At 38.1% G+C, this 25,169-nt stretch overlaps 1 protein-coding gene across 1 annotated transcript in view; it reads right to left on the reverse strand.

The window, feature by feature from the left end:
- LOC137259814 (testis-expressed protein 9-like) overlaps nucleotides 1–25,169 on the reverse strand; it is a 139,275-nt gene that overhangs the window by 31,280 nt on the left and 82,826 nt on the right. Inside the window, exons 10-11 of the mRNA XM_067797431.1 lie at nucleotides 23,983–24,117; nucleotides 5,856–5,990 (exon numbers count right to left, since the gene is read on the reverse strand). Of these exons, the coding sequence (XP_067653532.1) occupies nucleotides 5,856–5,990; nucleotides 23,983–24,117 (270 nt within the window). The remainder of the gene's footprint in view (nucleotides 1–5,855; nucleotides 5,991–23,982; nucleotides 24,118–25,169) is intronic.

Consider the following 25,169-nt stretch of genomic DNA (forward strand, 5'->3'; position numbering starts at 1 on the left):
CCTCCCCCATCCCGCAAACAACCCCCACCACCACCCCCTAAAACATCCCGCTCACCAACAATCCAAGTCAAACCCACAACCCACCCCACGCCAAGCCACCCCCATTCCGCACCAAGCCACCCCCCAAAAAACCCTCCTCACACTCCCAACCGTTCCCCACAAACCATCCCACCACAAACCACCCACCCCTCCTCTAAACCGCACCCCTCCTCTCTAGCTCCCACCCATAACATCCAAACTCCAACACCACCACAACCTAAAAACAAAACCCAACCATCCCAACCCACAAAACAAACCATAAACACCCAACAACCCACCCTCCCTCTCACACCACAGAAACTAAACCAAAATCTTAACAAACTAGTAGAATTTATCATCGCAGCCACCCTTATGCATACACTTGCCCACAAAACCAAACTATTATACCATAAGAGCCTAGCTAGTCTCTTAATGGCCCTAAAAAACCCTTATTAAAGTTCAATCCACCTCTAAGCTACCCTAGCAGTCACCCTCTCTCAACCTTTTCCAAATTAAGCCCCATCCCATGGTCTTTATTAAACTTTTCTTTCAAATTACAGTAACCATGGCACTTATACAGTAGAACTGCAACAGTCTCCGAGCACATGGGCATGAACTTAAGACACTCATCGCCCAAAACAAAATTACCCCTGATCTTACTGCTCTGCAAGAAACAAAACTCTCTCCCAAAAAAGCCTTCAAAATACCAGGCTACTTTTTATTCGGAAAGACAGACCTCGGTCCAATAGTTACTCATGACGACACATGGGGCAGTGACCACTGCCCCATCAAAATAACAGTACACTCACACATCCCCACTCCCACATCACCCACCAACAGCCCACCCACTACCACCACAGACATCCGATTCAGCTTACACAAAGCAGACTGGCACAAATTCAACGCATTATGTAAACAAATTAACATTAACACCATACAAGACCTAGACATTAACATCTTTAATGAAACCGACACCAACACTATTCTAAACATAACAGAAACATGCATCCCTACCTTTCGACTTAACCCTGCATGAAAAACAGTCCCCTGGTGGAGCTCTGACATAATCAATGCCAGAAAGGCATGAAAAAAGGCCCTTAACCAATCTAAAAGGGACAGTTTGAATCTAACTTTTGCAAGAAAACTAAGAAATCAAACTAAAGATTAATCAGGGCAGCAAAATCCTATCACTGGAAAAAATTCTGCTCCACCCTCAGGCTCCCCAATCAAAACTCTCGACATTTGTGGAACAAATCTAAAGCCATAAAGGGTATTTTAAAAAACTCGATATCACCCAACTTTCCGGAACTATTGTAACCCACAAACAAAGCTAAGGCAAACAAGTTTGCTGCCCACTTTTCGGCCACCAGTAGCTCCACCAACCACCCACCCGCGTTTCAAGACATTATTAAGTCACACCCACCAAACACACAGCAACCACCCTACACTGAACTCCCGATAAATGAAAACATTAACATACATGAGCTAAAATTTGCACTTAAAAACAAAAAAAACAGCCTTAGCCCCTTGTCAAGATTCACTCACATACACCATACTCAACAAGCTACCACCAAACATGCACCACATAACACTCACTCTTTAATACAATCTGGACCACAGGATCTACCCCAACACATGGAAATACAGCTAGGGTGGTGCCAATCCTCAAACCGGGGAAGCCCAGCCATGAGCCTGATTCCTACCGCCCCATTTCTCTCACCTCACACCTAATGTAAAACCGTAGAAACTATAGCAAACAACAGGTTCAAACATCTTATCAATTCCAAAAACCTTATCAAGCAGGACCAGAGTGGCTTTACTCCAAATCGACAATGTTTAGACCACATTTTGCATTTGGAGCAAGACGACAAAGTAGCCCATGCACAAAAACAATGCACTATGGCCATTTTCATTGATTTCAGCAAAGCTTTCGACATGGCTTGGCACAACAGCCTACTTAAAAGCTTCAAGATCATGCCATACACGGACGTATTCTAAATTTCATTCACTCTTTCCTTAATAATAGACAATTAACGCTCAAATCCCACGACACCATTTCGGACCACTTTCCATCAGATTACGGGACTCCCCAAGGTAGCATATTAACTCCCACACTTTTCAACTTCATGATTAACAACATTTTTCCTGACTCCTGGCCTGAAATTTCTAGAGCAAAATTTGCCGACAACATTTCCTTTTGGACTTCCTCCACCTAGATCAAACAAGCTACAAACAAATGCTAAACCATATTCAAAATTGGGCCCAAAAGTGGAGGTTCCATATAAATGTCAAAAAGACTGTGGGCATACTTTTCAAAACTAAATATATGGAAAATTGTTCATCCAAACTACACCTTAACAAAAAAAAAATTGAATTAAGAAAAAAAGCAAAATTTGTAATCGTAACCTTGGACCAACGCCTAACATGGGCACCCCACATTCATAATTTGGTCAACTCCTGTCTAAAAGATGTCAACTTAATCAGCGGGACAAACTACTGGGGTGTCGACAAACGCACACTACTAAACATATACAAAACTCTTATTCTGTTGAGACTGGACTACGCTGCTCCGGTCCTCCACTCAATCTCCCCCCAGCCCCCGCCAACATTCAGAAATTAAACTCAGTACAATATCAAGCCCTTACATTAGCCCTTGGAACAAGGAATGGCACCTCCCTAAATATATTAAATATTTGGGGAGATACAACTGCAAGTGTATACATCACAATAAATCAGTATCGTGTAACTTATTTTAATTCTATAATACATGTACTTGAATTGTGATATTTATTCGTAACAATGTGCAGATTATATTGAAATGTTCAGCAAGCCATTATGTTTGATGTACAAGTAGTGCGCACAAAATGCATATTCAAATAAAAACTATCCCTACTCAATGGTTGGATTGGGTTATCCGGGGTAAAAACAATTGGATTGTAGCGATTTGAGCGCTTTAAAGAAAAATAAACTAGTCAAAGTGCTTCTTAGTCCTACGTGTACATTTCAGGCATCCTTACCATTATGTATGTTCACGATACACTAGAGTTGATAAAACCGAAATCCAGCATATCGATTGGTCAACGATCAAACCAATAGTCAATCTGCATCCAAGCTGTCCAGTGACCGAACGTGCTCTTCAGAAATTTAGCCCACGCCCCATCACCACCTGTCATTTCCTCTGTGACAGGTATCTCATGATACGATTGGTCATAGAAAAAAAATCAGCCACTATATTGTTGAGATACAAAATGTCCTATTCGAGAACTTTGATGACGCGCATCCCGTGACCCTTTGTCTTATGTATGTGCAAGGAATAGCATTATACAATATGCATACATGTATGTTCGTGTGATAACGTATATTTTCTGTGTTAAATCTCGATGAACCAAAATGACAAACTGTGAATCTGTTCCATGTAAGACACACATTAGCTTATAAGTACTTACCTTAAAATATTCAGTATATACTAGCAACGCATCAGGGAAAATGCTTCTGTCATAGAAGATTATTAGGCATGTGCGTAAATTCTTCTTTACTGCCATTGACATAGATGTTTTTAACAATTTAACCTCACACAATGATATGAGAGGGACAATTTGTTTAAATGTGTCTTATATACAAAGACTACAAACATGTGTTAAGAAAAACACATGCACCAAGATTATTAGGCATGAGCGTAAATTTTTCTTTACTGTCATTGACAGAGATGTTTTCAACAATTTAACCTCACACAATGATATGAGAGTAACTATTTGTTTAAGTGTGTCTTACATACAAAGACTACAAACATGTGTTAAGAAAATACACACGCCACCAAAAGTCTACAAGAGAAAGTGTAATAAAATTACGTAAAGCGTTCCATATATGACATGTATTCACTCCTGCTTTCTTTCAACATATACCTTTACAACGCAATTAAACAATTAAACAATTAGGACTTGCTCGTATGACGAGACAGTTTCCTGTAATCTACGAAACCAGCCAGGGATATCAGGCGTGATTAGCCCTACTTAGTCTCGCCACAGCCGGCCATGCAATCAGCACGGGAGTCCAGGAGTTGAGCAGTGAAGTGGCGCTCGGGCTTAATGAGTTAAGGCCGCCCATTACCTCTACTATCTTAAAGACCCCAATTACCCATACAGCTCACATTGGCTCCTAGTCTACCACATCAACAACCACAAACTCGACAGTCAAGGTCAAGGCCACCACCCCCAGCCAGCCGCTTGCCGCTAACTAACAACACAGCTCTGTCACCGGCCTTTGCCTTACCTACTCTCTCGCTCCTACCCCCCTTCTCCCACCACCCACCCCACACATTTTTCATCCCTTTTTCTTTATTTAAAGGTCTCCCCTTATAAACCAGACAGCCCAACTGTCTTATCACTTCTAGGTAACACACTCTATCCAATCACTGCTCACAGTGTTGGTTGGGGCACTACAACACTTAAAAGAACAATGGCTCAATGACAGACCTGAGATCAATCTCTTAGACTTTGTGTCTACATTTAGGGACAGACTATCAAAAGCAAGTGAGTTGGCCAGAAAAAACTTGAAAGTTTCACAAGAAAAAAATGAAGCTAAACAATGACAGAAACTCAAAAGTGAGAAATTTTACTTGTGGTGAGAATGTGTTTGTTTTGCTTCCCATTCCTGGTCAGCCATTGAGAGCAAGATATCAAGGTCCATATGTTGTTGACAAAAAGATTAGCGACACAGACTATGCCATCTTGTGACAATTTACACGGTCAATTCAGTACTCATAATAGTAATGATCAACCTTCAGTTTTAGGTCTTGAAAGTCAGCTGGTCTGTAAATAATTAAGTCTGGACCAGACAAGACATCAACAGCATGAGCATCGATCTGCGCAACTGGGAACTGATAACATGTGTCAGCTAAGTCAGCAAGCTTGACCACCCCAACCTGATATAGTCACCTCTTATGCATAGTAGTAGTAGTAGTAGTAGTAGTAGTAGTAGTAGTAGTAGTAGTAGTAGTAGTAGTAGTAGTAGTAGTAGCAGCAGCAGCAGCAGCAGCAGCAGTATTCGAAACAAATGGTATCATTTTCTGTATGTGAACTAACTTGATAAATTCATAACAGCTTGAAGAGAGAACTTCAAGCTATCCTAACAATAAACCTGTACACACATCCCAGAAAACATCCAGGAAGTCACAACTGGACACAAGATATTGCACTCTCATGATACTGTATATCCAGTACTCCTGCATTGACAAAATGAGAGAATGCTGATGCTGGAAAGTTATCTGAGCCGTGTGAATCACAGGCAAACCATAAAATCCTCATAGAGATCTGGGATGCCTCAAATATTCCTAAGTCCCAAAGACTAGTAAAGCTGGATGGACCTCAAAACATGATGATGATATAAGAGACATTATTACACTAGCAACGAGTGTGAAGTTTTGAATTGCTCTGACAAGACAAAGGAAAATACATAATTTTGCACAAGTTTCTAATAAGTCATATGACACACTTGCAAGTGTAATAATTTCTTTATTATCCAGTTATGTATGTGAACATCCATCTGAAAAGAAATAAGTTTTACAGTAATGAAAATCCCACGAGGAAAAACTGGGTCATGGCACAAAAGTACTTGCCAGAATGCTTATTGAAATAGTGTACACCGACGCCTCAAATATAGAAAAGCTCTAATGTCAAAATTGTATCTGAAACTGAACAGCACTGGTATATAATTACAAAGGACTGTATTGACATTGCTATCATAACTGACTTGACAAAGTATTTGTTATTGAGCATCCATACAAGTTGTTGGAGCAGTGACACTCTCATATTTCGACAAATCAGATCTATTTGCAGTACCTTCTGTCTCTTCAGTATGTCTATGAGCTTCAGCTGCTTCTTGAATCCTGCCATCAATTCATTCTTTTGTTTCTCCAGCTTCTTCTTCTCAGCCAACAGGTTCTCAACACGCTTCTTTTCACTGTCACTGACATCCTGACAAAAAACAACCCAACAAAAAATGATGAAATATATGCTGCCACAGCAATGGTTGTTGTGTGTTTGGTGACATCTGGGTTAACCTCACTGTGCATACTCCTTGAATGTTGCCTTAAGGAGTTAACAAGGGAGGAATGGTTGCCCATGAGTTGTTTTCAGTTGTAGTCTGTTCATGATAGACGAGTTGTGGGCCAAGCTCTGCTGTGAATTTAACCTGTGCTTGAGTTGTGTCACATGTTTGACATATACATACACTGGCTAACATACAGTCCATACAACTGATTTTCATTGAAATAGCCAGTGTTCAACATGAGATTTGGTGCCAACTCTCAACACAGATTTTGTATTAATACCAGGAAGAATACAAAAGTCCATTGTCACCACTGCTGGAACTAGTTTTTCAGCAACCATCAACACCCACTACAACTTAATTACCACGTACAGAGATATCCACTACTATCAAGGTGATGAACAGGAGTAGTATAGGGAACAGGTTTTGGACCACATCTGATATAAGCAGCTATCTATCAAGTGAAGTCTTTGTTGCCCCCTTTTCCTTTCGATCGCTACTATCGGCTACTTTTCGTAAGCCCCCCAAATTTACTGGCCAAAGATAGAAAGATTAAAAAAATTATTAAAAGGGTCCACTTATAGCCACAGTGCCCCATGTGAGAATTAGAAAGATGTTGTGCATTTGTCCTAAGGGGGACTGCATCGGTGCCTTCTCTCGCTTTGAGAGTGCCCCGCTCAGCGAGGCCCTTTTCAGAGACCCAACTGATATGAACATGATCCTTTGCTTCACGAAAGGTGCAAGGACCATCAAGTGCCCTTGCTTGACAAAAGTTGCAAGTGATCTACACAGGCAACCGCAGGATATGAACTCGCAACTGAACATCATAAGCCCGCACAGCTATCGACTGCACTACTGAGGACTGATAGCAATGTACTCAGTTTAATGGGTCTATCCTGAGATTGTATCATACTCCAAAGCTGGGCTCTGTCCATAATAGCGCAAAGGAAGTTTGGAACCAGTTTAACTGAGCTCGGTCCCGTCTATACTTGCTACATTACCGCAGAGGATGTCTGGAACCTGTTTTAAAACCAGTCACTGTTAACGGGGTATATACAATGTCAAATTTTGAGATCCTCACCATGTGTAACTTAGCCTTCCTCTCCCTGTGTTTCATGTGTGTTGAGCACAGACCTACTCAGTGCATCAAGCCTAGTGTCTGTCAATGAATAGTATAAATCTGGACCACCCCATATAACCCCCATAATATAACAACCTATCCTTCCCTCACTCATTTTAATTTATAAACCCCATAACATGACCACTTTTCATCTTCCATGTAAAAGTTTACGATTAGTGATAAAAATGCAATATGAGTGACGGGAAAACCCCACATAACCCATGATACAACAACCTATCCTTCCCTCACTTAATTTATAAACCCCATAATATGACCACTTTTCATCTCCCATGTACCCAACAGTCTTCCTAGTTAGTGGGCACGGGACTAGTTTATATAACATCAATTTAAAATACTAACTTCAGAGAAACAGTATAACGTGTGTCTTCTATTCTGTCTATTTTTGTAATAAAAGTTTGTTGGGCTTGTTGTATCCCTTGTTTTATATATATTTTTTTCTCGTCCTCGCTTACTGCAGAACTCTTTTTATGACGAATCTCTTCTTTCATTTTATTGTATTGTATTGTATTGTTCACATAGTATTAAATAAAACTCTTCTGAGATTTTATTATCATTGAGTGCAGGGGAAATATGATCTTCGATAGTGTTTAACTTTGGCTCAGCAAGGATTCTAATTTCATCCTGTTTCTTTGCTTTACAATTCAATTTGCAGGATACAAATTTAAACACCATCCCAGCTGTTCCTGTCACTACAGCTGCTAATTCAAGACCTAACACCACAGGTGCGGCTACGATTGTTGTCAACAATCCAACTCCTACTGCTCCTAATTCCATACTAGTTGTCATTAGTGTGGTATCAGGTCCATCTATATAGTTTAAAGCTCTATTGTATTTTTTATGTAGTGATGCTCAAATATCATGCTCTTGTTCTAGCTGTCGTTTTATTTCACATATCTGTTTAAGTCAAAACCCCTCTACACTGCCCTTTACACTTCCTATTTCATCTAGGGCTCGATACAGCCCCATTCTGTGTGTCTATAATATATTTTAAGTATTATTTTTTAATTATCCGTCATTTAATTTTTGATTGATATATTTGAGATTTATAAAGTTCAGATTATTGTACAGGTAAATGGGTGAAATATTAATAGGTATGTTTTTATCTATAATACAAACTCTATCGGGGCTTATTAATGATTCAAAGCCTTGTCTTATTATGATTTGGCAACGTTTATTCTCATGTCTTTTAAACAAAATTATTCTCAGGCCATCTAAAAGTATTCTTGGCTCAGAAATTTCTGCAAGATATACGTCTATAATTAATGTGGTACTTGGTTTCATTCTATTATTTGAATAAAAAAAAAATCACATTGGTAATCGTAAATACTGCGAATGACTAAACTGGTATTCAAGTCGACTGGAGCTAACATGTTACCAGTATAACCTGGTATTCGTAATTCTTGTGTAGTATTATCTTTTATGGGATTAAAGGAAGTGAGAAGTATCCCGTTGTTAATAATTTTCAAAACAAAATCATTTTGATTGAAATAGATGTAAGGGTTGGTTAGTGTTATTTTAATTCAGCATTCAAGCTCTGTAAAATCTGCTAGTGGCATTCATTCGTATGCGTCGTCTTTAAAGTATAGGAGGTATGGGGAGCCTTCTTCACCAGGTGATTGAATTGCTTTGTGTCTCCTAGATCACCGAGTGTTACATTAGAGTGATTGCTTACCATTGTTTATATAACAGTTAGAAAATAGTTTCAAATTGTTTTTCTGATAATGTTGCAGGTGCTATTTTCAAACCAAAAAAACTTATGTGATCAGAGTTATAAATATCGACTACAGATATAGTATCTTGAAAGTTAACGAATATAAATTTAAATAGAGCAAACCTGATTCTTGTGTTTTTAAACCCAAGTGAGAGTGATTCCCTTCATGAGTGGAACAGGTTCAGTTCTTGATTCACCTAGGTAGACTTGAATGGCCAGAGTTGAATTCTCCGGAAATTTTTCCAGGAGGGTGGACACACCGTCGAATTCACTAATCAACTGCGATGCCGCGGTCACTCCAGGTTTACTCGTTATCATGTGGGCTGCCATAGTTTGATACTACATTATGTCTATTTAATGGGATGTAAGCTACGAGCAGGGTTCTGTTATTTACGCCTTTGTTTACATAGTGGTCTTTGCTTTCTATGAAAACAAATGGTGAAGTTAGTGTTATGTTGAGAAGCCAATCAGATCGAGATGGTAACAACACCCACTTGTTGTCGACGTCGTCAGTGAGCAGTAGATAGTATGGTTTGTTTTATTCTTTCAAAGTCTTCTAAATCGAATAATTTACCACCAAAAGATGGGTATATTCTCCATTCATCCTCATCGTTGCAAAATATATCGTATCGTGTGTTGCTGATAGATCTTGATGTATCTAGGTTAATGGTACTACCCGAATCACCACCAACTGTGGGAACTTCAATGCGTCTGTAAATGCTGTTAATAAGCTTAAAAGCGTATATTTTGCCATCTATTCCTGAGTCACCAAACCCTCTAGTATCACCTAGCTCTGATAAACCAACATTAATGCATTTTTTTATTCGCATTCCTGGACCTTGATTACTAGCCATTAGTGTATATGTAGTGTTACACTTAAGTATCCTATATTTATATCATTATTTTTTGTATCTAAAATTGAAATTTTTAATTCAGAAATATTACAATTTGTTAATTTTTATACTGTCTCGATGAAAATGACTCAGTTTGTCCATCATTGTATTTTTCTGTTTTAACCGTGACAACCCTCAACAATGTGGAAGGGTTTTCACGTTTTATGTTATACGTTGTGCTAAGCTGATCTAGATGAACATATAGCTCACAGTATGGAACTAGCTCTGGTAATTTCCTACCAGTGACGGTAATATTAGGTTTTATTTCTTCTGATGGTAACCCTAGTATATTCGCCAACGGTCGGCCTAGTCTCAGTGTTGTTGGACTGTTGTTAATCAACACCACTGTTCCGTTTGACTCATTTATTTTAAGTTCAGCTCCTAAGGGTTTAAAAATTTCATCGTTGAGAGAACATATGCTGTAGTATCCATCAGTTAACAGGTGTTTGGGTCCACTAAAAAACATCTTATTTTTATTTTTATAAATGTTTGTCCATCGTGGGTAGTAGGTTATATCACATAGTGCTACTTCGAGTTGACCAGACGTGTTATCAATAGTGTGTGTAAGTTGAACGGCCTAATCACTCTTTATATCCAGAAGAGTAATGTTCATATTCTTATATTTATATATCATATAATAATAATATGCATATAAACCCGTAGTACGTAATCCAAAAAACGATAACATAAATGCCTCTGACTGCCTCACACACATGAAAATCTTAGTTGATGTGGATGGTTGGTATTTTAAAACCCAGTTTGTAGATGTTTTGGAAAGTATAAGCTATTAGTCACTGATGAGAAATCTGTCCACGCTTCATTTAGTAACCTGATGCAGAACCAACTCAATTTCGCGATATGGTGCGCTATGACTGAGTGAGGTCTGACGTTGACAGACACTAGGCCTGATGCCTTGAGTAAATCAGTTTTCATGTTTCACGCATACTATCAGATCAGGCGTATTCTCAAAGTGATCAGCCCTCCACTTCCACAGGACAAGGCGTGGAATGTAATGAACAACTGATATGATAGACATGCTTACGAAAGAATTTGTAATGAATTCGGAACTGACCCTAAGACCGATTGGCGTTTACCAGGTCTAAACCATGGTTTAGGAATTCCTTACAGGGATGGGATCTCGGGAAAAGCATTTGAAAAAGATTTACTAACAAACTTTATGAAACGAAAAATGTTTAGTACGGAAAATTTTTTCCATGCATTAGATGATATTGTTCCTAAGCCCACCAAATATGGACCAAAACCAGTGAAAGATGCCAGTGATGATTTAGTTAGACGAGGCATACTTAGGCAGGACTTTGCTCTGTCGAGTAATAAATGGAGAGATGATCATATGAATTTTAAAGGTGATGTTGTTTTCACCGTCCAAAAAGTGGAGCTGCCTCCCAGTTCGGAAGATGATTGGAAAATATTTATGCTGGATACATCGAAAGGATACACTCGCGCTGGTATTATTCCTTTAAACGATTTGATTAGAACATTCGTGTGGGCTATTTTCGGGGCTCAATCACAGGCGCACTCCAGTATCACAGGTAGTGGAACCGCTTCCGATGCGCAGAAACAGTTTGTGGCTAGTGGCTAATATTGAGGATGCTATTGCATCACCAGTAGATCGACCTTGTGCTATAAAACGATACCTGGACACGTTGCAATATGCCAGGTCCAAAGTCGACCACGTGTTCGGTGTGGGATTATGTATGGCTCCGAGTGATATGCGTCTGAGAATCAATAAAATAACGGGATACAACAATGAAATAATCATCGCCACAGTTGATAAAAAATTGGGTATTAACACCGACATCAGCGTCTCCCACGTACAACCATCAATGCATACTGGTGAAACTGGTACAGTGACATCACCACCAGAGCCAAGGGTTAAACCATGGGTATCCCACACAGTATCCCCTACCGTGCAGGCGTCCAATCAGCAATATATAGATAGTAAAACAGCATTAGTTGTCGGAGGTATCTCTGTCAGCTTGTTTCTTATTTGGTTAAAAATTCCTTAGCTGAAATGTACACCAGTCCAGCCATGGTGACTTTGAATGCCCACAGATTTTGACTAAGCCACGTGACGGTTTTAAACAGTGTGGGAGCAGCCATTATACAATACTTCCTAGTATACCGGGCAGAGCCTCTGTGACCTTACCAGCGAGTTTAGCCAGGGATTCCCCAAGCGATTTGAGATGGTTTTTTATCCAGTCTCTGACATCACCACCACTCAGTGTTGGGTGTGGGGTAGTCCCACTGGGGGAACCCCCTCCAGTAACTGATACTACAATAGTTGATATAATGAAACCTAATGCTGTCAGAATGCTGCTAACAATAGTGATACCTTGTACACGGAACAATATACTAATCCTGTCAGCTAATGTCCTCATTTAGTATTCTATCGATGGTTTCCCGATTGCGGCTGATCTAGGATCCTAGCTGTTCATGATTTGAGGAAGCGGATTCCAACTCTCATCTTATAAATTGCGTAGCTGTTTTGTGATATGGCGCTTTATATCATCATCTTCTGTTTCCCTGAGTTTGTTTTTTTCACTAACAATGTGCTCGTTGAATTCGTTCAGTTTCCCCATGTTGTTCACAAGTTCTCCACGTATGTGTTTCAAGGCTTCATCTAGACCACACAGTTCCCTCATTGGAAATTCAAATTCTGGTAATGGTTTATCCCAGTGTTTAATCAACAGTTTTTTTTATTCTGTCCGACACTTCTGTAGCATGATGTGTTATGTCACCACTACTACTCAGTTCGGATCTGGCAGTTTGCAGATCTTGAACAACCTTCGGGGGAACCCCCATCTTAGGTTTTGTACCACCGTAATCCTGCATGTTTAGTTTATCGCGGATAAAATTGGTACTGTGACGACTGGCTAGAGTTGATAAGTGGTTTTCTAGTACGTCTGTCAATGAGGTCAACCTCCTTAAGACGTAGGATACCCTTATTATTTATGGTAAAATTAGAATAGTCTCGACTCGAGGCTCTATGTAGTTTTTATTACTTTTTAATCTGTCGTAATAATCATCTACTGTTGTTTTTGATATTTGATTACTCAATAATGAATTAGTAAACGAAGTATCTTTATCATAATCAAAATCAGGAGGGATTGTAGCTCAAAACTTATCCATCTCAAAATCATTCATATTTTTTTAATTATATTATATTAATATAAATATATAATAATGTCGTATGGTAGAAAGCTAAATCCTTTTCGAAGATTAAGAGAACCACTAGGCATCAAAGCCGTGCGTCAATCGGTTGCTATTATAAATAATCCTAGTAAGATAGACCAGAGCCAATTACTTGTGGTTAGATCCCAAACTTGGGTGAGAACAACATTATAGTTCCAGGTACAGCATGATTGGCGTTTAATATCACGTTGTCTTCGAACATCAACAAACGTGAGCTCGTGAATAATGTGGGTCGTGCTATAGTCAAGAAGACCACCATAAAAATTAGTGGTAACGCGGTGCTTAGTATAGACGATAGCAATGTGTATTACTGTTTCACAGACCTATGGAAATGTAAGGGTGAACGCGAAAACGGTGCGTATCAGGGACTCGGTAATAAAACATCGAAGAGATTACGTATCGGGTATATTTTCACTTCAGAAGAGTTAGAAAAAATATCGGTTAGTGAACAAGCAATCTATGAAATGTATGGGAACAGGTTTTGTATCCCGCTTGACTTTGAGTTACTATTATAACAGAATTGTAACAGAATTGGCTGAAAACATGTTATTTGTTTAGAGACAAGTTTGTTTTGCATGAAAATGCTATATTTTATATGCTCTGAGGTGTAATTTCAATGCAGAGGGGTCCAAAAATAACAAGAAGTCTGAAATATCAGCGTGCCAAAATGACTTATTTACAATTGTCATTTTATTTACATACAAATTACAGCAGTTTTACGACAGGTACTCATGCTGAAAAACATGTCAGTGTCAATCATATTGTTTTAACCTCAAGAGGCCCAAATAGGGTTGCAAAACATTGTTAATTCAAATACTTGCCAATTTTGACTCCCAAACTCAGTCATTATTCACAGCATTCTTTGCAAATGTAATCCATGGGTCAATTTTACATCATGTAAGCATGATAACCAATCATGTCGTACTAAGAATCACAGGGTAAAGCTACATTTTGGGCACAGCTTCATTTTAACTAGTACATGTTACAAGTGAGCATTTACAACCAGTTTTAGCAAATATACAGTTAACATCTCAATCATCATATGTTATTACAATAACCAATCATGTTGCACTAAAAATCACAGGTCTTGACCTCAAAGGGGCCCATTTCGGGTGAAATTTCATTGTCAGCGCAGATTCATATTAACACCATACAAGTGTTAAAGTCAGTATTCAAAAGACTTCATAGAGTAATTATTCACAACTTATCCACTTTAAAGATATAAAACATCCACTATTACTCTTCATTTACACAGTCATCAATCTCAGTTTCTGATTCACTGTGAAGAACTGCAGTTTTCAAGAGTGTATAAACCTAAAGTAGATCAAAATATATAAAATATGAATTTTAAAATATTGGGAACAAAGGCAACTAGATCGACTTGAAAAGGTAAATGGTCAGTGTTTTAAGAAAAGATGTACATGATGTTAATTAAAACTTGTTTCAACAGTGTTGCAACATAGATTACCAAAGAATGAAGATTTTTATGGATATCAACTTCTTTATATGAGAACACAACGTTTCGGAGTTAATGCTTACTCTTTCATCACCACTGTAGGCTTAATAAACAAACTTTGAAAAAAAGAAAGAAAAGTTACATGGATTTGAACCTACATGTCTGATAACTAAAAACACCAACAGTCCACTATTGCAACCTTTAGGCTACATGTTTTTTTACCTCACAATGTGAATTTAAGCTTATATATTACACTTTTCAACTATGTATGACTTGACGTCTGCTTGTGTTCATCATCTGCTAGACCTTGATACAATGTTTTTATTCTAGCTAAAAAAATCCTTTTCATACACTTAAGTGTTGTCATTTTGGTTAAATGAAATCTAATATTTCATTAGGTCTTTGAATGTCACTTGTTACTTTGTTATTGTTTTACCTGTACATATAAATACACCTCTGTATCCCTTTCTCAATCACCTGATGAAGGAGTAAGCATTAACTCCGAAACGTTGTGTTCTCTCATAAAGAAGTTGATATCCATAAAAAATCTTCATTCTAATATTTCATTGGAAACATCAAGGTACATAAGTTCTTGGAAAATGCATATATTTATACATGGCAATCCTGCTGAATGACAGTGTTATTTTGACAGTGACAGGTGACTCAAATTTGTTTGATAAACAGATGATCGAAAAACCATGATCATATTCTGACATTATACTAAAGATTCTCACCTTTACAGTGCTGCTTGATCATATTTTGATACATCTTGTTAACTTTTCTAGCAGAGACCAACAACCAAAAACCAATGCTTACCTCTCATACATCAGCCTTGTGAGTGCCTTATGATGATATGCTCACACTTTTCTATCACTCTGAATATCAGAAAATGAAGGTTTCTAGAAGATATTGTAAAATATGTTAACTTTGAGGTCTTCAAAGAGGAATACTAACAACACTAAAAACATAGAAATGCAATTGGAGGTAACTTCAACAACTAATTTAGCCCTTTTTATGTTAAAATTATCATGTTGTAAAATTTTGATAATCATGACATGTTGTGGGCCAATAAGGGCCTCTATCATACCTTGTCCTTTGATAAAACAAAACATAACAATAATATTATACAAGATGGATGCTGCTCAAGAAGAGATAACCAAGGAGAAAACACTGAAGTCGAGTCTTTTTGACAACCTCCAGGAACCAGTGACACAAGTCACCAAGAAGATGAACCAAAAAAAGAGTTGTAGCTGGTAGAAAAAATGCCTTAGCCAGGCACAATAAACATGATTACAAATTATGGGTGACAGTAGGTGGTGTAGTAGGCACTGCTGTTTTTTCATTATATACGTCATGGGGGAAACCCCCACGCCCCCAACCACAACCAGTGGGAGTTCCCCTACACCCCAAGAGGAAATCAACCCTCATATTATGTTTTAATTAAAATTATATTTCCATTAATAATATATTATGTCTGAGGGAAATATCATTTGTTAACAATGCATACCATGTATTAGTGGTTTCCGAATTAGCAGTAAGATACGCTCAGTTGACTAAAATGATTATAAAACAACCGACCATAAAACTCAACTTCGACCTGCAAGATATTTTTATGCTTACTATGAATATTGGTATAGCGATGGCCATTAAGGATGTTTTGATAAAGCAAGGTATTATACCTGAAAATATTTAAAGTATTAAAGTATTAAATATAATATGGCCACAGTAGCAATGATAGCTGGTGGGGCTCTTGTGAATGCATTAGCATTTTCCAGAAGTAATTTTCTATTTTCACAATTTGGAGGGTCAAACGCGTCTGAGGTAGGAGCGGAACAAAAACAACACAGTATAGCTGTAGAAAAACTACAGGCCACACAGGCTGAATACGCTATGAGACGAATGAAGAGACTAGATTTTATCAGTACTCAACTCCAGCGTGAAAATCATTCCGTTAGAACTTTTGAGGACGTACATGAAGCTATGAAAGAATACTATGTGTTAACAGGTAAACAACTAGAACCATTAGGTAATGAACCAACGATTTCTCAGTATTCACCTCCTTCAGAGGGGCAGAAAGATCGTGAGTTGGTCTTAGTGGTACTGGGGGTAGCAGCGACAGTGTGAATTGTTAAACAATTAGACTAATTACACAAAATATTATATAAATAAAAAATGAGAACAGCACCGTATACTTTTCACCAGGTGCTTATGGGAAAAACTGACTTTTGTGGTAAAGGAAGCAAAATTGAGGGTTATTGTTGTTTTCACCGTAAAGGTTATATAAACTGTGTGTAGAGTTAAAGATCATTACCGATTATGTAAAGCACATGTCATGGACAGAAAACGATTTCAGCTTATTTACGAGAAGAAAAAAGACTACATCAGTGAAGTTAAACGTTTGTTAAAGATAAAAGTATAAAAGATATATTTTTTTATCCCTGTGGGATGATTTGTAATTCCTCACAAATAAATCCTCTACGTGGTCCATTTTCCAAGAAATACAGGTTAGGTTTGCCATCTTTGATATCCTTTCTGTCGATATTGTACGTTTTCAGAGACCATATAGTTTATGAGATTAAGTTTAATGTGACTCTTTTTCATATGTACAGCTGTCAAGTCATCATCGAAAATAGTGCTTCTATTGTACGCAGGGCTACGAGGGTTCGCTGAAAAGTTCTCAGCCTGAGTGGTTTTTCCCCACCAGGTAGAGACAGGTGTTTGCCACCAATGAGGACAATCATTTAGTGAATCATAGACACAAGAACTACAAACGTACTAATAGTTTTATCTCAACTACAGCTCTTTTGGTAAGCCCACCCTCTGAAATCATCAGAAATGGACAAAACTGAATACAGGGCAGTCATCAAGTACTTGCAAAAGAAAGGGATGTCCCCAACACAGATACATGCTGACATGGTCTCCACTCTAGGGGATGATGCTCCTTCATTTTCCACAGTAAAGAAGTGGGCTGCAGAATTTAAGCGTGGCAGGCAAAGCCTTGATGATGACCCACGCTCAGGAAGGCCTTCAACAGCAACCACTCCAGAAAACATCACGCAAGTGCTCGATATGTTGATGGATGATCAACGATTGACTACTTGACATATTGCTAGTGTAGTGGGCATTTCTCATGAGAGGGTTGAGCATATTATCACCAACGAATTAGGAATGACGAAAGTTTCTGCAAGATGGGTGCCAAAGCTCTTGACAGCAGAACAGAAACGTGTCAGGTTCCAGACGTCCCTTGACAATTTGTGTCGTTTTGAAGCAGATCCCGATGATTATGTGGCACAATTTGTAACCATGGATGAGACCTGGATACATCACTTTCAACCAGAAACAAAACTACAGTCAAAACAGTGGAAGCATCCTGATTCACCAGCTCCGAAGAAAGCCAAGTCTGTTCCTTCAGCTGGAAAGGTGATAGCATCAGTCTTTTGGGATTCCAGGGGTATTCTGCTCATTGATTATCTTGAAAAAGGTCAAACTATCAACGGCAGATACTATGCTGATCTACTGAACCAGTTGCGAGAAGCAATCAAAGCCAAACGACGAGGGATGATCACTAAAGGTGTCCTCTTCCACAAAGACAATGCGCCTGTTCACAAATCGGTGGTGGCCATGTCAACAATCCGCGATTGTGGCTTTGAACTCATTGACCATCCTCCTTATTCACCTGATTTGGCTCCTTCTGACTTCCACCTGTTCCCCAAAATGAAAAAGGAACTCGCCGGTCGCCATTTTGCAAGTAATGATGACGTCATTTCCGCTGTGATTGATGTTTTTAGGGTAGCTGAAGAAGATTTCTTCCTGGCCGGGATTCGGGCCTTGCAGCATCGCTGGCAAAAGTGTGTGAACTTGGAAGGGGACTATGTAGAAAAATAAATTACAAACGTGGACTTTGTAACTTTTTTTCACAGTGAGGCTTAGAACTTTTCAGCCAACCCTCGTAGCTGTCAGTTTCCTGAGCTTGTCTTCCTCGCTTGACCGGACTAGCTTCACATTAACTCGTTTTCTTAAATTCTCCATCTTTTTTCCAAATACAGAGTTGTTCATGAGTTTGTATAAGTTTTTCTCAAAGTCATTTGTGGCCAGCTTTCTCAAGTCCATGTTCATCCTGATATAGGGTTCCATCTAGGGGCTCTGGTCAAACATAAGTATTCTATGTACTTTAGTAAGCTTCATGCCAAGTGATAAATACAGCTGTAAGTTAAGGTAGTGAATGATATACTTAGTTTTTTTCATCAAATTAGGTACCAGTTTTTCTACATTTGCTAGCAGCCCATTCATCAGGCTATGTTGGTGCATCCATTCTTGGTTAACCCTCAACCGTTCAGGTGCTAGGGGGTAACTGTTGTGAGATCTATGTAATTTCTCTTTGAGTATATAACCCTTGTTTGAATCCAGTGCAATACTAATGACATCCATCTGCGGGTCAGTCAACCTTTCGAATCCACCTGTAGGTAAATATTGACTCATGGCCCAGATGTACAGATTGTTGGCATCCAGGTAGAGTAGGTGGTTCGAAAGTTTCCTAGGATTGTAACCTGTCACATACTTGTTATTAGCTTTAGCATAACATTTTGATACCATGGAAATACCACCGCGTAACCCTTTCTCTATAAACAGATGCATATCGCAATCTGTGAATGATTCTAATTCAATAGCGGTTTTCTTCAGTAATGCATCCCACGAGACTCCAGGACTTGAATAATACTATGCAGGGTCCAATCCATATTGATTTGAACATGTTTTTCTAAATATCTAAAAAAAATCAGCTAACAGTAACACATCCGTTTTTAAATGTAAATCATGGTAATCACCCAGATTCTTACACTCAAATTTTTCCCATACCATTTTAGCGTGTTCATAATCATCTTGTGAAACTGATGCATCAGAAAGCTTTCTGTAGAATCGGTCATTTGGAGGTAATTGTGTCTCATTAAACTTAGACCAGTCATCCATATATTCATATGGGTAGATACCCTTATGTAACAGCAAAGATCTAGTTCAACATTTCAGCAATTCTTCAGCTGCACATGGACCTCCATAAATAACGGGAGGGTCAGTTTGACCATTGCAACGTACAACCACATATCCAAACCCACATGCTTCATGTTCCTGTACTCTTTGTGTGAAACTTTGATTGGGGGATTGTGTTACCGTATCAATTGGTTTAATGATAGCTTCGAAATCAGCGTAGATAATGTATGGTGCTGGCATATGATTTTTTTAAGATATTAGTGTTTTCTTCTATTCGTACGGCTGTCTCCCCTACACCTAGGCAATCATCCCTGTGTGAATCGAGTAGATCTGGCCTAGAAAACCTGTGAAGACACCTTTCACAAAAGTGTAATTTTCCCCTGTGTTTTGATTGATTATACAACAGTCGGCTAAAATGCTTTATCCATGTTTAGTGATATTTTTCCCCTTGTTGTACCATAAATATATTGATAATTTTACGATCATCCTTATACATTAAAGGACTTATCCTGTGTACCACTACATTTTTACCTTCATGTCCGAATACGTTTATAACTAAGTCTGGATTTTGTTTTTCTATTTTTGTGACCTGAGAGATGGGGGTGGGTTCATCTATACCTTCCCAATTGATCCCATCATCTTCTGGATAACTGTAAAGTCTTTCAGATTGTTTTTCAGCTGGAAATTTAGCAGATCTTATCGCTATCCTCATACAGTTATCACCAGGGTTTTTAACATTAACCATAGCATGTTTTTTTCTTCAAATACTCAGGCAATGGTAAGTACTTTCCACCTCTTAATGGTACATAATTTGCTTTATCCAGATAAACCATGTTAATCTAGTCAACAACCCACCCAGACCCCCTATTAGTGTAACGTTCTAGTGTTCTCGAATTTTTTCAAATGATCTGTCTATAGAAGAGCTGATAGTGTCAGGTTCCGTTGTAACTTCCTGATTACCTCTGAAGTAAACATTGGTGTAATCAATTGCTTCATTTGCCTGTTGTTTCTCTAATGCCATCTTTATTGTGAGTTAAAATTAATACCTCTTAAATCTTTCATTTCTTGGTTTACTTTATCAAATACCAATTGTTTTATATCTTCAACGTATATATTTCTTTGAGCTTCCATCTTCCAACCTCTCAAATATTTACCTACAGCATAGGTGGAAGTCGCGGTGGCTGAGCGGGCTAGGCGGCTGACTTTGTGTGCTGGCGATTAGGTGCCTGACTCTGAGGGTGCGGGTTCGAATCCCGGATGGGACACAACCGAAAAAAAGTACTAGAATTTGTACTTTACTAAGAAAGTGAAATCCCAAATATGACATATGTTGCAGCATGCTCAGTAGGCGTGAATTGTAATTCTATAGGTTTTTGTTCCTTTAATAATTCGATGAGCTCAGATTTCCTCATACAAGAATAACCTTGCATTCCACGCTCACGAGCATTTTTTATAAGCTCTCTCCAAGTCAGTGTTTTCTGATACTTGAAATCTAACAAATCTAATAACTCAGGTTTCCTCATGCGAGAATAACCACGAAGGCCATGTTCACGTGCTTGTTTTTTCAATTCATTCACTGTAAACATACTGCACAGTGATTATACTATGCGTGAAACAATTCTCTAAATGATTGATTGTGTAATCTGATACTGTACCCTTTCACAGCACGAGCTTGCGGTATAGAAATTCACATTTAGACTTTCATGTTTTAATTAGTATACCATGACAACAGAAGTAGACTATTTTATTACCGCTCGTGAAAAACCAATTGAAAATAATACTTAAACTGACTTGTTAACGTTTGACTGGGATAGGGTAAAAACAAAACATGATAGAAGTTATGTAAAAATTTATTTTGAAAAGAAACTACTTAGACTCAGGTTCAAAAATGAAATTCAAGCAAACAGAATTTTACCATTGACCTTATGGTTTAACTATTTCAATAACAAAAACATACACAATACCAGATTCTGATGAAAGTACACAGGAGTCTTCATTATTTAAAGCTATTTCATATATTTCTAGGGCACTCAATTAAGAACTTGCAAACAGATTGAGAGATAAAACTTTATATTTTCCATACAAAGAAAAAGATACTGTTTTACCACAGAATGGAATAAAAATTTATAATGGCCAACTTTTCACACAAATTCAAACAACTGTTAAAAATGAAAAAAATAACACCCCTTTAGATAATCCTATTCTAAGATTTAAAACATATGAATTGCCTAATTCTTCTCAATTTGCTGATTGGGTAATTATACGATAAAACTAGACCAATTATTATAAATGGTAAAATATCTGGTTATTATCCATTAACAGAAAATGAGAAACAGAACAGAGAAACTGATCAGAATAGTGTTCATAGACTTCTCGTTAAAGGATCAAAATATTCAAGGGTTGTTGATGTTAGTTCTTTATGTATTAGTAGTATTGGTACTTCACTTGGTGTTAAATTACAAACTGCAATTATAGAAAAGAGTGAAGATAAACATAAAGATACCTCAAATGAATTACTAAATGATGAAACAGAAGAGTAGGTCACTGAAAATGAATATTCAAATTGATCTTATGTATACTAGTCCCCTATGCCAAACAGTCTTCATCTCACTAGGAAGACTGTTGGGTACTTTTCACAGGGGAGATAAAAAGTGGTCATATTATGGGGTTTATAAATTAAGTGAGGGAAGGATACGTTATCGTATCATGGGTTATATGGGGTGGTCCCATCGCATATATTGCATTTTTATCACTAATCGTAAACTTTTACATGGAAGATGAAAAGTGGTCATGTTATGGGGTTTATAAATAAAGATGAGTGAGGGAAGGATAGGTTGTTATATTGTGGGGTTATATGGGGTGGTCCAGAACCACCATTATTTCTACCACTCAACGTCAAGCCGCACCCTGTTGTTGCACATCCACAGAGTGAAGTTTAGTTGATTCTGCCAGAACTACAACGGGTTGTTAAACCAGTTGTGCACTGTTTTTACACTCGCCATTGAAAACCCATAATTTTTAAACTCATTGATGAACTGCTTGTACGTACAAGGGAAAATCTGATGTCATAAGAGCCTCTACAGTATGTGTAGAAGCGTACCACAATCTGTGCGATGATGAGTACATAAGAGACTGACAAAGAACTAGATCAAATTAACCTTTAAATGCCTTATACACTTGAATGAACACAGAACAATAGAATATACATACTAGTCTCAGCCAGCGACATGCTTTATGAAAGAGATTGAAAGGAGAAAAGCATGCAGTGCGAATGAGTACTGTTGAAATAGAGGACATCAAGACTGGATTGATGTTTAGAGAGCTAAGGTTATAATATCAAATGTTGAATATAAAATAAATGACAAAATGGTTAGATTTAGGCTAATTAATGACATTGTATATCTCATCAAAATAGTATTATGACACACTAATCTAAAAGATTCACATGTTTCTTATATTTACAACAGTTGCTATATACAAAGGTGACTCTGCCACATGTTCTTCTTTTGACAAGAAAAAGAAACATTAATGAGGACTGAAACAACTGATCTTCTGTAACAGTAACAGTAACTGAAATAATTTTCTTCAACATTTACAATACTGATATTTCAACAAACCATTTTCCTGTACTTTGAACCAACATTGGCAAAGACATATTTCTAATGAGCATGTTTACAAAGCTGAAACTGAGTGGTTAGAGAGTGGTCACACTGACAATACAAACAGCTGACCATATACACTCACTTGGCCGATACCAGGTTTACATTATAAACAATGGCTCAAATGATGGTAAAAAGGGGTTTTCAATAAGGGCACCATGGTAAACAAACAGTCATAAGCTAACTAGGATGTCACTTGACTACTCATTAAAGTCACAATTACCTAACCAATATAGGGAAAGAGGAGCAACAAGAGTAGAGTAACTGTGGTGACTGAATCCTTCTTATGAACCTCCAGTAACGTCACTCTTTCATCTTGCTGGTTCTCCTCTTACTGAATAAACCTCTACTGGCACTTTCATTGGCACTCATCAAGAAATCCTGAGGATTTTCTACAGAACTGCCCAAGGAATGGCCCTTGACTTTGAATTATTTTAATCTTGTTTCGAATACAGTTGTAACTTTTTACATTTTTAAAGACTTCCAATATATTGTGTTGCATGGTTGCGTTTATTAGCTTGGCAGTTTTATCCCCTTGTCTATGGAAGATTGCTGTGAAGAATGAGATTGTGTGTCAACATGTCTTCCTCCAAAGACAGACAGTGCGGGCAGCACACATGCAAGACACGGGTAGTGCTTTCAAAGCATGTGTATTGAGCATGCAAGGCAAGGTGCTGGCTGCCAGCAAATCTGTTCATTTCAATAGTAAATGACAAATATAAAAATTACATGTCAAGTATATTTTCGGTTAGTTTACAAGTAGGATCAAACACTACTTCAATGTTTTGATTGAAGTCGGTTTTGATTCTTCACAGCATGCACACAATATTTAGTGTATTGGTGTGTGAGAAATGTAAAATTACCTTAGAGGTGGACTTAGATTTTTGCAGCTGCTCCTTATATCTCTCCACTTCCTCAAGAGCCCGGTTGAGACGCACCTCAGTGGCATTGTGGCGTGTGGCTGCTTGCTTCTCATTGCGCTTCAACTGCTCGACCTCCTGTCACACACAGAGGCCATACAGCATATCAGAGTTTTCATAATGTAATCCTCAATGTCACAATACACTGTCAATGCCACAAAATGAAAATAAAATATAGTCATAAGTCAGTGCTAAAATCAAAGTTTTTTCGAGGCCAACAGAGGTTAACACCTGGTATAATTATGAATACTTTGCTTGGCTGATGCCTCCCCGACAAAGACTTCAATATAAAGCATGGAATTGTCTGGAATCCCAACCTCAAACTGGACCTACTGTGTTCAAATTCAAGCATCAACTGTAAACTCATATTTTGACTATCCAATCAACTTGTTAGCAAATGACCTGTTTTATTTGGGATAAGGCTCAGGAGCACATTCCTTCGTTGCTTGGGGATGTAAGAAACAGTGAGAATCCCCTTATTAAGGGACCACTAAACTCAGTTTTTTGGTACTCTTTTTATCACTGCATATGAAAGACTTTTGGTTAGTCATAAACGAAACACCATTTTTATTTTTTAAAAAAACTTGTGGTTAATTAATACCAAGCGCTTAAAAGTTGCTTAAAAAGCCGTCTGCTTCTCTCTCACCCGCAAACGAAACTGCAGACTGGCTACTTAACTCTGCCGCCAGAGCCCTACAGTGACGTCATAGAAGGAATGATTTCCAGTTAAATGTATAGAAAATGTGTAGGAAGCTCGTCATTTTGCTGATTTCTTGACGTCACCAAAGACATGCCGAATTGTTGTGTTGCCGTCAATTGTTCCTTGGGGTCGGGTGATGGTGTCACTATGCACAGATTTCCACCAGACTCCGTAGTTTGTGCTTAAATTGGTTTTAGTGTGTGCGAAGTGAGCTTTGTGGAAGTCTGTGGTATATACTAAATCGGATGCTTCGCCCCAAAACACACTTCCAGGATAGAAAATGGAGTACTAGTTTCATCGAGTTTATAAAATCAAGACTGCTTACTACACATTGCTGACCAAAAGGATTTTGCATGGATATATCGCTTTCTTCCTCGGAAACGAGGTTGTGGTCAAAGTGACAATATTATCGTAAGTAATATTATACTGA

The sequence above is a fragment of the Haliotis asinina genome, chromosome 13 (assembly GCF_037392515.1).
Source record: "Haliotis asinina isolate JCU_RB_2024 chromosome 13, JCU_Hal_asi_v2, whole genome shotgun sequence".
NCBI lineage: Eukaryota > Metazoa > Mollusca > Gastropoda > Lepetellida > Haliotidae > Haliotis > Haliotis asinina.